The 14,974-nt window shown below is 48.5% G+C and overlaps 1 protein-coding gene across 1 annotated transcript; it reads left to right on the top strand.

Moving 5' to 3' along the window:
- Nucleotides 1–1,996: 1,996 nt before the first annotated feature.
- LOC125544651 (DUF1005 family protein (DUF1005)) lies at nt 1,997–5,752 on the top strand. The gene is made up of 2 exons (XM_048708394.2): nt 1,997–2,784; nt 4,797–5,752. Exons 1-2 carry the CDS (start codon nt 2,144–2,146, stop codon nt 5,476–5,478), a joined length of 1,323 nt encoding a protein of 440 aa, XP_048564351.2. The 5' UTR covers nt 1,997–2,143; the 3' UTR covers nt 5,479–5,752.
- The last annotated feature ends 9,222 nt before the right edge of the window (nt 5,753–14,974 follow it).

The following is a 14,974-nucleotide window of genomic DNA, read 5'->3' as shown; positions in this document are numbered from 1 at the left end:
ACCTCACGTTTCCCTTTTCTTTTCTCGCTACCACATGCATAATTTCTAGACAAAATAAAAATAAAATCATCCAAAATTAAATAGTTCAAGCTGTGCATCATTTATGTGAAAGTAATTATTCGATTAGTAACAATTTTCCTTGTTGCTTGTTGCTAATTATTCGAGGTAAATTAGATATATGATAGGGAGTAGTAATATATGATTGTTAAGCACCCAATTTCTCACACATATCACATCTTTTTACTCATCCAGAGGCGAAATAGTGGTATACCTGGGATTGATCGGATCGCCATTGATGATCGGACACTAGACGATGATACGATGCAGACTTCCCGCGGGATCTGTGAGTCGATGTAGGTGTGCGCCGCGCCCAGCCTCTGGAGAGTGGAGACCGGAGGCGCTGGGCGATGTCAATTGCCAGGGCCTAACTGGTTGCATCCGTCGCCTGGAGAACTGTCTACTGTCTGCGGCGACTTGAGGCAGGGAGTTCAGAAACGACGGGACAAGAGAATAGGAAATTAGGGATTGTCACGAATGGGACGAGATGATTACGTCAAATTACTTGCCTTATTACAGGACTAAAATTACGCTGCTAACTATACGTCCCTTCCTTTCTCTGTGCCTTCAGTTGGGCTGCTTTTATTTTCTAAAGAGAAGCTAATAAGGGCCTATGGGCTACGTGCATACAGAAAACCCTGGGAGGGGGCCTCTGGATTTTGGGGGCCCGGGGCGGCTGCCTCCCTGCCCCCCCTCAGGGCCGGCCCTGAGCTCGGCCATGAATGAATGTAGAAAAAAATGAAACGGGTGTAGCAAAACAAATCACCGGTTGCAGCAAAAACATATACCGGTTGCAACAAAAAAGAAGAAGAAAAAAAAGCATCATGGTCACCCTGGTCACCATGGTCGCCGTCGAAGAAGAAGCCCGTTCTGGCAATTCTGGACGCAGGTTCCAACAATCTCTACCGTTGAAGCTTTTTTAGTCAATGGTTGTAGCTTTTTCCTTTTCACATTGTCTGGTCGGTGTTGTTTTCATCTACTGTTGAAACTTTTCTACATGGATGTAGCAAAAATCTTCAGCGGTAGTAGCAAAATTCTACTACGGTTGCAGCAAAATCGTCGTTGTCATCGTCGCGAGGTCGCAGCTCCGCCTGATGGATGTAACAAAAAACTTCGCCAGTAGTAACAAAATCCAACTGCGGTTGCAGCTTCCCCTTGCTGTGCAGTTCCATTGAAGCTTTTCCGTCTATGGTTGAAGCTTTTTTCAACAGCTGTTGAAGCTGTTCTAGGTGACGGTTGCAACACTAGTATACGCGGGTGCATCCAGCCATGGCGGCTGACGAGGGAGCGCCTGGCCGCCGGCGATGGAGATTGTGGTCGCCCAGTCGCAGCCGGGGAGGGGGGGAGGGGGGAGGGAGGGAGGGGATGCGCCCGCGTGAAGGCTGGAGGTAGGTGATGGATCTGACCATGGCGGCAGGCAGCCATGGCGGCCGGCGAGGGGATCCTGGCGGCCGGCGATGGAGGTCGTGGTGGCCCAGTCGCACCCCGGAGGAAAGAAGGGGGGAGGGGATCCACGTTCGTAAAGGCTGAAGGTAGGGGATGAAACGCATAGAGAAGGAGGCGGATCGCGCGGGGCCACAGTGTACTGCGCGCAGGCCAGCGTGGCGTGGGAGCAGGCCGAAAATTCGGCCGGCGCACCGCTCCCAAATGTTTACCTTTCTAGTTCTGGAGAATTCATAGCTAGATTTTCACCATTTCCTTTTTACAAACAGAGCATTAGATTATACAAGTGCGCGGCGGTCCGTAGCGTATTAGTTTAGGGTTTAGGCACGAGGCAACGACATCCCACGAGCCACATGCAGATCCTACTAGCGTCCAATTCCGTGCACCAAATCAAATCAGCTCCCTGACCAGCCCTTCCGACGGTTCGCTCCTCTGCCGCAACGCAAAACCTCCATCTAATCGATCGAGCTACATCCACATCCACAGGCCACGCAGACGCAGACGGACCCAAACCCCCCAGCCAGGATCCCGCCGCACCCGCACCCGCGCCCGGCGTCTACATATAACCCGCCCGCAGCGGGTGCAGAGCCAACAGCACTGTAACACTTGTCCGCGCCGATCGACCGAGCCCGAGAGCGCGCCAATGGACCCCTGCGCCTTCGTCCGCCTCACCGTGGACCAGCTCCTCCTCAAGCTCCCCGCCGTGCCGCGCCCCAGCTCCGGCGCCGCCGGCGTGCACCCCTCCACCTCCCCCTGCTTCTGCACGCTCCACCTCCAGGACCACCCTTCCTCCCTCTCCCGCACGGCGCCGCTGCCCCTCGCGTCCGCCTGCCTCCCTGGCGGGGCCTGCGGCGGCGACCCCGTCGTGCTCAGCCTCGACGCCGCCGCCGTGCAGAAGCTCTCGGGCCGCCCCGTCGAGCTCGTCGTCACCGTGCACGCGGGCCAGTCCAAGGGGAGCACGAGCACCGGCTGTGGCGTGGGCGCCAGCCGCGCCCTCGGGAAGGTGCGCGTGGCCGTCGACGTGGCGCTCGCCGCGGCCGGGGAGACCGTCGTGGCGCGCGACGGGTGGGTGGACGTGGGGAAGCCGGCGTCGTCGGCCGCGCGCGCGCAGATCCACATGCTCGTGCGGGCCGAGCCCGACCCGCGCTACGTCTTCCAGTTCGGGGGCGAGCCGGAGTGCGGCCCCGTCGTCTACCAGGTGCCTGGCGGAAGCGCCGGCGGCGGGCAGCGGCAGCCGGTGTTCACCTGCCGGTTCAGTGCTGGCCGGAGGGCAGCTCGGACCAGGTAGGTGCCATGGTTACAGTACACGCTATACACTTGCTGTACGCGTAGATTCTTTCCATTTACTTGCTATAAATTGCGATAGCCTATTTGTAAGTTGCCTTAACAAAATTTAGAGTCGTTCGATCTTTACAGCTCTTGGATTGAAATGCAACGGCCAAGATGCGTTTTCTTTCTTAGATAACCGTTTTGCCCTAGCTTTCTTCCTCCGCCGGTCGGGCTGCCTGCCACAGCTTGGCGGCGTTGTCGTGCGCGTCTCATAGCCCCACCCTCCTCAAGCTATGGCGTTGGCGTGCACGTGTCATCGGCCCACCCTCCTCAAGCTACCACCTCTCTGCCGGTCTCCTGCCGCCTCCCAGCCCCCTCTAACCCCAATGTTTTCCTCCAGCTTCGATGGGCTCCCACCCTTCTCTGCATCGAAACCAATCAACCCCCCTCCGTCGCCATAAGGGACGTCGCCACTGCCGCGTTGTCCCAGGCTACGGGTCTGTCCCGACTCAGCCTCGCTGGTCTCCCCCCCCCCCCCCCCCCCCCCCCGCGCGCGGTTAGCTGTCATTCACCTCGGCGTCCCTGTCTCCACCTCAAGTCGCATTCTTCGAAAATCGGGTAACGCGTGTTGCAAATTAGGCAACTTGCCAATGACAAAACCCACAAAAAATAACCTGCCAATACCAAACGGATGCTAAATAAGTTGTTTTGTCTTTGTGGTTAAAATGTGTCACGTGCAGTCTTTTCTATAAAAACGTGTCTTGTGACGTTTTCAAAAATAGGTTTTCGCCAAAGTGAGAACTAAGAACCGAAAAATGATCGGATTCTCCTAGATTTCAAATTGAAGCGAACGGCTCAAGTACACCACCATGTTAATCCTCGGGTTTTGGTGAATTTATAAGGTCATGTGAACAATGCCTATATACTATACAAAGGTGCAACATAAAAGCGCAACGCTTAAACCTTGATACTTGACCATTTGGCCAATACTCTTCTATAGGGGGGAAGCAAGGTAGCACATCTTAGATGCCTTGCAGATAATTCATGCCATACCCCCATCTTAGAACCTCAGGTTGAGTGACCCGAATCTAATTTGTGCACTTCTCGTCGTAGAAAACTCGAAGAGAATTCCCCGTCTATGCACCCTAGGGAACATTTTGCTTTGCTTTGGCCCGTCATTCCTTTCATTATTGGTTGCCAGCTCTTAGATGCCTTGCAGATAATTCATGCCAAACCACGTATCGGTATTGGCATAATCACCTGATAAAAGTATTGCAACAATGCGTTTTGGATTATTTTTGCTAGGGTGCTGCCATGGGAGCCCATGGGTCATTTCTCCTTGGATTGAATCGGGTGCAACAGTGAAAAGTTTAATACTACTACCACCACGTAGCAGGGAGGAGGGTACTGGCTTGTCCCAATCGAAGCCTCTGTTCACCCATCTTTGGAGAGCAAAACAAGTCCAGAATATGTTATCGTTTTGCTATCCGACCAGCTGTCAAGTTTTGGTTTCATGCGTGAGAACCTTCACTGTCAGTGCAGCGCTCAGATCCATGTCGACTTGCGTGTTTAAGATAGCTTAAAGAGACAGGAATTCACTCGTAGCTAGGTTAGCTTGATTGAAATACTAGGCTGTAGGGCTGTGGAACATCCACCATGATCAGATTATTCAGATAGACAGACAAAGACACCAACCGGGCATGTGACGGACTTACCAACCTGCTGCTGCTGCTAGCTACCTCATTAATTTGCTGCTGCTGCGTATTTCTGATCTGTAGGCTCATTAGCTGGTCCAGAATCTTGCATACATTATCATGTCGACGGCTCCATGATCGCCATTACCTATTGTTTCTTTTTTTTGTACTACTGCCCACACTTGGCGCCACGGCATTAACTGCTGTCAGCTACTACTACGTAGTGTACTGCTCTAAATTATTGTTACCGCTTAATAAGTAAATACTGTGCTGGCCGTGCATGCACTTGTGCGTTTCAACTGAGCTAACCACGTGCATGTGCATCTTGACCAGATCTCTGACGTCGGAATCGTCCATGACCCGGAGCCCCAGCCGGAGGCTGCGATCGTGGCTGAGCACGCTGCACGGCGACGGGGACAAGCGTGCGCAGCGCGACCAGCGCAAGGGGTGGATGGTGACCATCCACGACCTCTCCGGCTCCCCGGTGGCGGCGGCGTCCATGGTCACCCCGTTCGTGCCGTCCCCGGGCTCCGGCCGCGTCTCCCGCGCCAACCCGGGCGCCTGGCTCATCCTCCAGCCCACCGGCGCCGGGGCGTCCAGCTGGAAGCCGTGGGCGCGGCTGGAGGCGTGGCGGGAGCGCGGCCCCGTCGACGCGCTCGGCTACCGCCTCGAGCTCGTCTTCGACTCGGGCCCCGTCGAGTGCGCCGTCCCCATCGCCCAGTCGTCCATCAGCGCCAAGCGCGGCGGCCAGTTCGTGATCGACCCGGCCACGTTCCCCGAGGGCTCCGCCGGCGGTGCGTGGCCGTTCGCCGGCGGGTTCGTGATGGGCTCGACGGTGGAGGGCGAGGGGAAGGCCAGCCGGCCCACCGTGCAGGTCGGCGTGCAGCACGTGGCGTGCATGGGCGACGTGGCCGTGTTCATCGCGCTGTCGGCTGCCGTCGATCTCTGCATGGACGCATGCAAGCTCTTCTCGCACAGGCTCAGGAAGGAGCTGTGCCAGGACCAAGACGACTAGTCTTGGTCGTCTCTCGTCTTGGTCGTCTTGGGCTTGACTCTTGTGAAGGTGATGGCCTGTGGCTGTTTTTTTAGTTTAGGCTGGGTCGGATCACAAGAACAGATCGAACGAGTGTGTGCTTATTCTTTCGTTGAGATATTCCTTCGATTCTTTGTAGTATAATAAGTAAGTCTATGCAGCTGTAGTATTCAGTGTCGTGCCTGATCGATTCATTTGGAATGTTCAATCATGTTGAGATGAGCATTCATAAACGGAAATGCGCAGGGGCACTTAAGTGTGGGGCATTCATCTGCCAAGTACTGCCGTCCGCTTGTTTTGCCTCCCGATTCTCGCAGTAGTTCATTCCCGCACGAGGGTACAGTAAAAGAAATCCCACAAAAAGTCTCAAGCTTCAATGATGAAACTTACATTTTTTGCAACTAAAACTGTCAAGTTTCAATCGAGTTTCAAATAAGATCTAAAACTGCCAAGTTCCAGAGATGTAAATTCAATCAATTTTTTCTGTCGGTCGTAGACACAAAATAATTCATTTTTATCGGTCGTTCGTACCAAGTTTTAGTATTTTTGAAGTCATCATAGTATATACAAAATGGATCTTATTTAAAGCACTGGCCAAGAGAAACACGAATATGAAACATAACTTATTTTGGAATTTTCATTTAGAAAATATAAACTTTAAAAATCGGAAGCCAAAATAAAAACAGGCACGGGGTACATGCATGCCTTTGCACTTGTGTGCCATAAATCTTCTCCCTATTCATAAACAGTTTATAAAACCTTTCTTCTTTAATATATAATATGCACACTCGTGTATATTCGAAAAAAAAAACCTTTCAAACCAAGTCGCCACTTTAACTTGTGTGAGTCGCCGGGGATGGGAGAAAACCTACTTGCCCAGCTAGTGGAAGCTACTCCCTCCGTTCCAAATTACTCGTCGCAGAAATGAATGTATCTATAACTAAAATACATCTAGATACATCCATTTCTGCGACGAGTAATTCGGAACGGAGGGAGTATGTGCAGGAAATTTTGCCATGCATTTTTTGCCCTTCACGTCTCCCCCTACCCCAGGTTCCCATGTTAAAGTTATTATACTTGGATATATTGGGCTTTGTGATAGCTTACCACATAAGCCATGGGGTAGGTCCCATGATAAAATTTGAAAATTATTTGTCATGGTATAAGTAATATATTTTTCATTGTCTAATTAAATAAACTGCCATGGTCATAAACAATAAAAATGCCATGGTAGCTACAAATAAAACTACCTTGATTTAATTTTAAAAAAGCCATGATCTAACTAGTGAAATTGCCATGGAACACACACACACACACACACACACACACACACACATAAAATAAAATTGCACATGCAAAATTTAGAAAAATTGTTCTCTAAAAACATTTCAACTTTTGAAAAAATTGTAATAGGGACAAGGCAAATGTACAAGTTTGATTCGTTTTGAAAAAAGATGGAAACATTAGGAGATTTAACCTTTGAAAGGATGACAAAATTTAGGAATTCGCTATGGTCTAAAGAATAAAAATTGCCATGTGTTTGGGCCACATAATTATTAAATTTCCATGATCTAATTAATAAAATTGTCATGGTCTAAAGAATAAAAACTTGCCATGGTACCAAAAAATAAAACTAACATGGTCTGATTAATAACTTTGCCATGGTCTAATTAATAAAATTGCCATGGTCTAAAATGGTTATAGAATGTAAAAAATGTTTGTGTAATTTACAAAAAAATATATTACCATTTAAAAAAGGTTCACATATTTAAAACATATTCGTGACATTTTCAGAAAAATGTTTATACAATGAAATGATCACGTAGTTTAGAAAAAGTTTGTATCATTCAAAAAATTATTTAACGTGTATTTGAAAAACATTTAACACGTATTTTAATAAATGTTTCAATAAATTTCTTACAAAAATGTTAATCGTGTATGTAAAAAATGTTCAACGTGTATCAAAAAACTGTTGCATGTGTATACAGAAAATGTACAATGAACAAAGTTGACATGTATTTGAACATAAAAACCAAACAAAACTGGTACAGAAAAAAAAGAAAAAAAGAGAAAGATAAAACATTAAACCAACTAAATAAAATGAGAAAAACCCACAAAAAGACGAACAGAAAAAGGAAATCCGAAGCGAAAGCACGACGCTACCTGCACATGCATGAAAACCGCCTGCTTGGCCAGTCTGTTTCACGGGATTGCTAATAGCGAGACAAACAAAGTTTTGTCTCGCAGTAAATGGTAAATAGCCCTGGTGGGTGAATAATCGCTCGTTAACATACAAGCGTGCTTTTTTAAGAAGGAAGATGATGACTGCCGAAGAAAATGCACAAGTTTGCTGCCTCTTATGGGCTGGATTGGGTCAATTAGATTGAATAGATGGTTCGAGATGCCATAAAATGTCGTGACGTAACGTAAACACGTGTCTTGTATAGTACTAACGAGTTTAATGAGGTGCTCGTGAAACTTAATAGCTTGTTCATTAAGCTGAACGAGCTAAATCAATGATTGATACTGTTCAATAAGAATCGAACTACGAGCTTAACGGGCCAACCTATCGAGCACTTATTAAGCTCGCGAGCTATGAGGTTTTGGTCCAACCTTATGTGACGCTTGTCACAACCCAGGAGTTTTCTGCATTTTTAGTTCATTCATTTTTTCTTCAAAATGTTTTATCTCTTGAACCACATGTTCACATTACGAACCGTTTTCACCGTTGTGTTTCTTGCGTCGAGATCATAGATAGATTTTCTGTTAATAGGTTTGGCCGATTTTTTCTGAAAAAAAATCAAAAATAAAAAACTATAAAGAAAAGGAAAACTGAAAAAAAAAACAAAAACCGAAAATACATAGGTGCCTTTCACCACTTTTTGGGAAGCACCTCCGTGCGCTTTTTCAATTTTCAAGAAGCACAACTGTGCTTCACGGCTGCTTTTCACTTTCCAAAAAGCACTTGTGCTTCACGTAGAAGTGCAATTGTACTTTTCACTTTTCAAGAAGCACATATGTGCTTCACGTCAAAGCATAGCCGTGCTTTTCTGTGAAACACAACAGCGCTTTTCACTTTGGGTTAGCACAACTCTGCTTGAGGGAAAAGCACAACTTTGCTTCACAGTGAAATATATCGTGTTTTTCCACATAGTGTGTTTCAGGCAATGAAAAAATTAGCACGCTACAAGATATAGCGCGGCCCTTCTCCAGATGCTACACAAGTTATAATGTGCTAATAGCATGCTATATTTCAAAATAATGTCTTCAAGTTTTTCAAATATATCACACAATTCAAGGATTTCATCGGCTAAATAATTGTCCAGGAGCAATACATGCATAACCAACTAACCAAATACAAGAAGCAGCATCGCGCACTCCCCATTTCCTCCGGACGCGGCTCGTCTGACGTACGGCCCACATACTGACGTGTGGGCCCAGACCCACCCGTCAGCGGTCCAACGGCAGGGGGTCGTACGTTAGGGGATCCAACTCCATTTCCCCCATGGCTGCACCCTCTCGTCTCCTTCCCATGGTAGATGCAAGAAGTAGGCGTTGCCTGCTGTCGGCGTTATGGGAACGGGGTCCCCAGACTTGCCTTCCTGCTGCCCGTGGCGTGGCTACACCAACGGCCCTGTACGGCCCATCTTCACCAGCAAACACTCAAGACCCTCGCAAGGGGTCAAGCCTCGCGAGGCGGACGACGCAAGACCTCCTCAGGGGCGGCCTCACCAGGCTGGCTCGTGAGGGGCGGAGAGATCAAGGCAAGGGACACCTCGCGAGGTTTGCGTGACGCAAGCCATAACGACTGGAGCCAGGCGGGCGCCAGGGCGCGCAATGTCCTCGTTTCCTTTTTGGTGCTAAAGGGCAAGCGTAGGCGAGGAGTCCCGAGGCATCAGGCAAATGTTTTCATGTCGGTGCAACAAGACCGAGACCAGCAGGACGGAGGTCACCGTGGAGCTCAATACGGCGTCACCACCAGAGCCTTTGGCAGGCGAAGGCTACTTTTGTCAGGATAGCTTGTACTAGTTGTCTCCCTTCAAATTGGCCGTTGTGGGATCCCTTCCCGCTCAATATTTGGGAAAAGGACCCGGGCCTATATATATAGGGCTAGCCACCACCGTAGGGGGGCATCGAATTCTGATCTAGAGGCTCATCTAGAAGGAGAGAATCCCCAACCACACAAGCTCACCAAACACAAGAACACCTCTCCTCAGGAGGTTGTTCTTCCCTTATAACTGTTCATCCTCAGCCCAAGAGGCAATCCACCACACCAAATTGGAGTAGGGTATTACACCACAACGGTGGCCCGAACCAGTATAAATCTTGTGTCTCTCGTTCTTTGGGTTCGTCGAGCTAGGCCGCGAGATCATACGGAGTGTGCGAGGTAGAGAGGGGGAGTGATGTTTGTGAGCACCCAGTGTTCGAACCTCAAGGGTTTTGCCGGAACCCGAAATCCGACATTTGGCGCGCCAGGTAGGGATGCGCTTAAGCTTTCCTATTCGTCAATCCGCGCTTCAGCACTCCACCAAGTTCATGGCCGGCGCTCGCCGGGCCCGCGCTAAGCGCCGGGCCGCCCTCGCCGCCCGTGTCGCTCAGACAGCCCCTGTCAGCAGGCCTTCCCGTCGTTCTCCGTCACCCGCCGCCAACGCCGCCACCGACCCGGCGGCAAACGAGCAGCAAGCCTCTTCGCTGACCCCTCCATGCGCCGTGACGGCCGCACCACCACCCCGTCGCTGACTCCGGCCGGCTCATCGTCCCACGCTCGCCGCGCCCCCACGGACGCGCAGGCCGCGCTGCTCATGGCACGCGAGCTCCCACGCTACCGCCCGGTCGACAACTAATACGTCAATTTTGCATCATGCTTTTATATCGATATTTATTGTATTATGGGCTGTTATTACACATTATGTCACAATACTTATGCCTATTCTCTCTCATTTTACAAGGTTTACATAAAGAGGGAGAATGCCGGCAGCTGGGATTCTGGGCTGGAAAAGGAGCAAATATTAGAGACCTATTCTGCACAGCTCCAAAAGTCCTGAAACTTCACAGAAGACGTTTTTAGAATATATAAAAAATACTAAGCGCAAGAAGTTCACCAGGGGGGCCACACCCTTCCCACGAGGGTGGGGGCGCGCCCCCTACCTCGTGGCCGCCCTGGCGGCCCTCCGATGGCCATCTTCTGCTATATGGAGTCTTTCGATGAGGAAAAAATCATAAACCATCTCCTCGGACGAAACTCCGCCGCCACGAGGCGGAACCTTGGCGGATCCAATCTAGGGCTCCGACAGAGCTGTTCTGCCGGGGAAACTTCCCTCCGGGAGGGGGAAATCATTGCCATCGTCATCACCAACGCGCCTATCATCAGGAGAGGGCAATCTCCATCAACATCTTCATCAGCACCATCTCTTCTCAAAACCCTAGTTCATCTCTTGTATCCAATTCTTGTCTCCAAGTCCGGGATTGGTACTAGTAGGTTGCCAGTAGTGTTAATTACTCCTTGTAGTTGATGCTAGTTGGTTTATTTGGTGGAAGATCATATGTTCAGATCCTATATGCATATTAATACCCCTCTGATTATGAACATGAATATGCTTTGTGAGTAGTTACGTTTGTTCCTGAGGACATGGGAGAAGTCTTGCTATTAGTAGTCATGTGAATTTGGTATTCGTTCGATATTTTGATGAGATGTATGTTGTCTCTCCTCTAGTGGTGTTATGTGAACGTCGATTACATGACACTTCACCATTATTTGGGCCTAGAGAAAGGCATTGGGAAGTAATAAGTAGATGATGGGTTGCTAGAGTGACAGAAGCTTAAACCCTAGTTTATGCGTTGCTCCGTAAGGGGCTGATTTGGATCCCATATGTTTCATGCTATGGTTAGGTTTACCTTAATACTTTTGTTGTACTTGTGGATGCTTGCAATAGAGGTTAATCATAAGTGGGATGCTTGTCCAAGTAAGGTCAGTACCCAAGCACCGGTCCACCCACATACCAAATTATCAAAGTACCGAACGCGATTCATATGAACGTGATGAAAACTAGCTTGACGATATTCCCATGTATCCACGGGAGCGCTTTTTTCTATATCAGAGCTTGTACAGGCTTGTCCTTTGCTACAAAAAGGATTGGGCCACCGTGCTGCACTTTATTTACTTTTGTTACTTGTTGCTCGTTACAAATTATCCTATCACAAAACTATCTGTTACCACTTATTTCAGTACTTGCGGAGAATACCTTGCTGGAAATCGCTTATCATTTCCTTCTGCTCCTCGTTGGGTTCGACACTCTTACTTATTGAAAGGACTATGATAGATCCCCTATACTTTTGGGTCATCAAAACTCTTTTCTGGCGCCGTTGCCGGGGAGTGAAGCGCCTTTGGTAGGTGGAATTTGGTAAGGAAAAATTTATATAGTGTGCTGAAATCTACTGTCACTTGTTACTATGGAAAGTAATCCTCTGAGGGGCTTGTTCGGGGTATCTTCACCCCGAACAATAGAGCAAAGAGTTTCTGCTCAACCTACTGAACCTACTGAAAATGAAAATGTCTGCTTTGAAATTCCTTCGGGTATGATAGAAAAACTGCTAGCTAATCCTTTTGCAGGAGATGGAATAGACAATCCTGATGAGCACCTAATATATGTGGATGAAGTTTGTGAATTATTTAAGCTTGCAGGTGTACCCGGAGATGTTATTAAGAAGAAGGTCTTCCCTTTATCTTTGAAGGAAGATGCATTGACATGGTATAGGCTATGTGATGATACGGGGTCATGGAACTACAAACGATTGAAATTGGAATTTCATCAGAAGTTTTATCCTATGCATCTTGTTCATCGTGATCGCAATTATATATATAATTTTTGTTGGAAATATGCCCTAGAGGCAATAATAAATTAGTTATTATTATATTTCCTTGTTCATGATAATCGTTTATTATCCATGCTATAATTGTATTGATAGGAAACTCAGATACATGTGTGGATACATAGACAACACCATGTCCCTAGTAAGCCTCTAGTTGACTAGCTCGTTGATCAATAGATGGTTACGGTTTCCTGACCATGGACATTGGATGTCGTTGATAACGGGATCACATCATTAGGAGAATCATGTGATGGACAAGACCCAATCCTAAGCATAGCACTAGATCGTGTAGTTCATATGCTATAGCTTTTCTAATGTCAAGTATCATTTCCTTAGACCATGAGATTGTGCAACTCCCGGATACCGTAGGAATGCTTTGGGTGTATCAAACGTCACAACGTAACTGGGTGACTATAAAGGTGCATTACAGGTATCTCTGAAAGTGTCTGTTGGGTTGGCACGAATCGAGACTGGGATTTGTCACTCCGTGTAAGCGGAGAGGTATCTCTGGGCCCACTCGGTAGGACATCATCATATGCGCAATGTGACCAAGGAGTTGATCACGGGATGATGTGTTACGGAACGAGTAAAGAGACTTGCCGGTAACGAGATTGAACTAGGTATTGGATACCGACGATCGAATCTCGGGCAAGTAACATACCGCTAGACAAAGGGAATTGTATACGGGATTGATTAAGTCCTTGACATCGTGGTTCATCCGATGAGATCATCGTGGAACATGTGGGAGCCATCATGGGTATCCAGATCCCGCTGTTGGTTATTGACTGGAGAACGTCTCGGTCATGTCTGCATGTCTCCCGAACCCGTAGGGTCTACACACTTAAGGTTCGGTGACGCTAGGGTTATAGAGATATTAGTATGCGGTAACCCGAAAGTTGTTCGGAGTCCCGGATGAGATCCCGGGCGTCACGAGGAGTTCCGGAATGGTCCGGAGGTAAAGAATTATATATAGGAAGTGCTATTTCGGCCATCGGGACAAGTTTCGGGGTCATCGGTATTGTACCGGGACCACGGAAGGGTCCCGGGGGTCCACCGGGTGGGGCCACCTGCCCCGGGGGGCCACATGGGCTGTAGGGGGTGTGCCTTGGCCTATATGGGCCAAGGGCACCAGCCCCAAGAGGCCCATGCGCCAAGAGATGGGAAAAAGAGGAGAGTCCTAAAAGGGGAAGGCACCTCCGGGGTGCCTTGGGGAGGATGGACTCCTCCCCACCCTTGGCCGCACCCTTCCTTGGAGGAAGGGGCAAGGGCTGCGCCTCCCCCTCTCCCTTGGCCCTATATATAGTGGGGGAAAAGGAGGAGCAAACCAATCTAAGGCCTGGCGCCTCCCTCTCCCTCCCGTGACACATCTACCTCCTCCCGCAGCGCTTAGCGAAGCCCTGTTGGAATCCCGCTACTTCCACCACGCCGTCGTGCTGCTGGATCTCCATCAACCTCTCCCTCCTCCTTGCTGGATCAAGGCATGGGAGACGTCACCGGGCTGTACGTGTGTTGAACGCGGAGGTGCTGTCCGTTCGGCACTAGGATCATCGGTGATTTGAATCACGACGAGTACGACTCCATCAACCCCGTTCACTTGAACGCTTCCGCTTAGCGATCTACAAGGGTATGTAGATGCACTCTCCTTCCCCTCGTTGCTAGTTTCTCCATAGATAGATCTTGGTGACACGTAGGAAAATTTTGAATTTCTGCCACGTTCCCCAACAGTGGCATCATGAGCTAGGTCTATTGCGTAGATTCTATGCACGAGTAGAACACAAAGTAGTTGTGGGCGTTGATTTTGTTCAATATGCTTGCCGTTACTAGTCTTATCTTGATTCGGCGGCATCGTGGGATGAAGCGGCCCGGACCGACCTTACACGTACTCTTACGTGAGACAGGTTCCACCGACTGACATGCACTAGTTGCATAAGGTGGCTAGCGGGTGTCTGTCTCTCCCACTTTAGTCAGATCGGATTCGATGAAAAGGGTCCTTATGAAGGGTAAATAGCAATTGGCATATCACGTTGTGGTCTTTGCGTAGGTAAGAAACGTTCTTGCTAGAAACCCATAGCAGCCACGTAAAACATGCAAACAACAATTAGAGGACGTCTAACTTGTTTTTGCAGGGTATGCTATGTGATGTGATATGGCCAAAAGGATGTGATGAATGATATATGTGATGTATGAGATTGATCATGTTCTTGTCAAGGGAATCACGACTTGCATGTCGATGACGAGACAACTTCAAGAAGACACGATGATGGAGATCATGATGATGGAGATCGTGGTGTCATACCGGTGACAAGATGATCATGGAGCCCCAAGATGGAGATCAAAGGAGCTATATGATATTGGCCATATCATGTCACTATTATTTGATTGCATATGATGTTTATCATGTTTATACATCTTATTTGCTTAGAACGACGGTAGTAAATAAGATGATCCCTCATTAAAATTTCAAGAAGTGTTCTCCCCTAACTGTGCACCGTTGCTACAGTTCGTCGTTTCGAAGCACCACATGATGATCGGGTGTGATAGATCCTTACGTTCACATACAACGGGTGTAAGACAGATTTACACACGCAATACACTTAGGTTGACTTGA

This window comes from Triticum urartu, chromosome 3A (genome assembly GCF_056163025.1).
Source record: "Triticum urartu cultivar PI428250 chromosome 3A, HENAU_Tu73, whole genome shotgun sequence".
Lineage (NCBI taxonomy): Eukaryota > Viridiplantae > Streptophyta > Magnoliopsida > Poales > Poaceae > Triticum > Triticum urartu.
Note: the sequence above shows the minus strand (reverse complement) of the source record. Positions and strands in the feature narration are given on the sequence as shown.

Coding starts and splice junctions, on each gene's coding strand:
- LOC125544651 (XM_048708394.2), top strand. CDS start 2,144: ATGGACCCCTGCGCCTTCGTCCGCCTCACCGTGGACCAGCTCCTCCTC. Junction 2,785..4,796: donor CGGAGGGCAGCTCGGACCAG/GTAGGTGCCATG, acceptor CATCTTGACCAG/ATCTCTGACGTCGGAATCGT.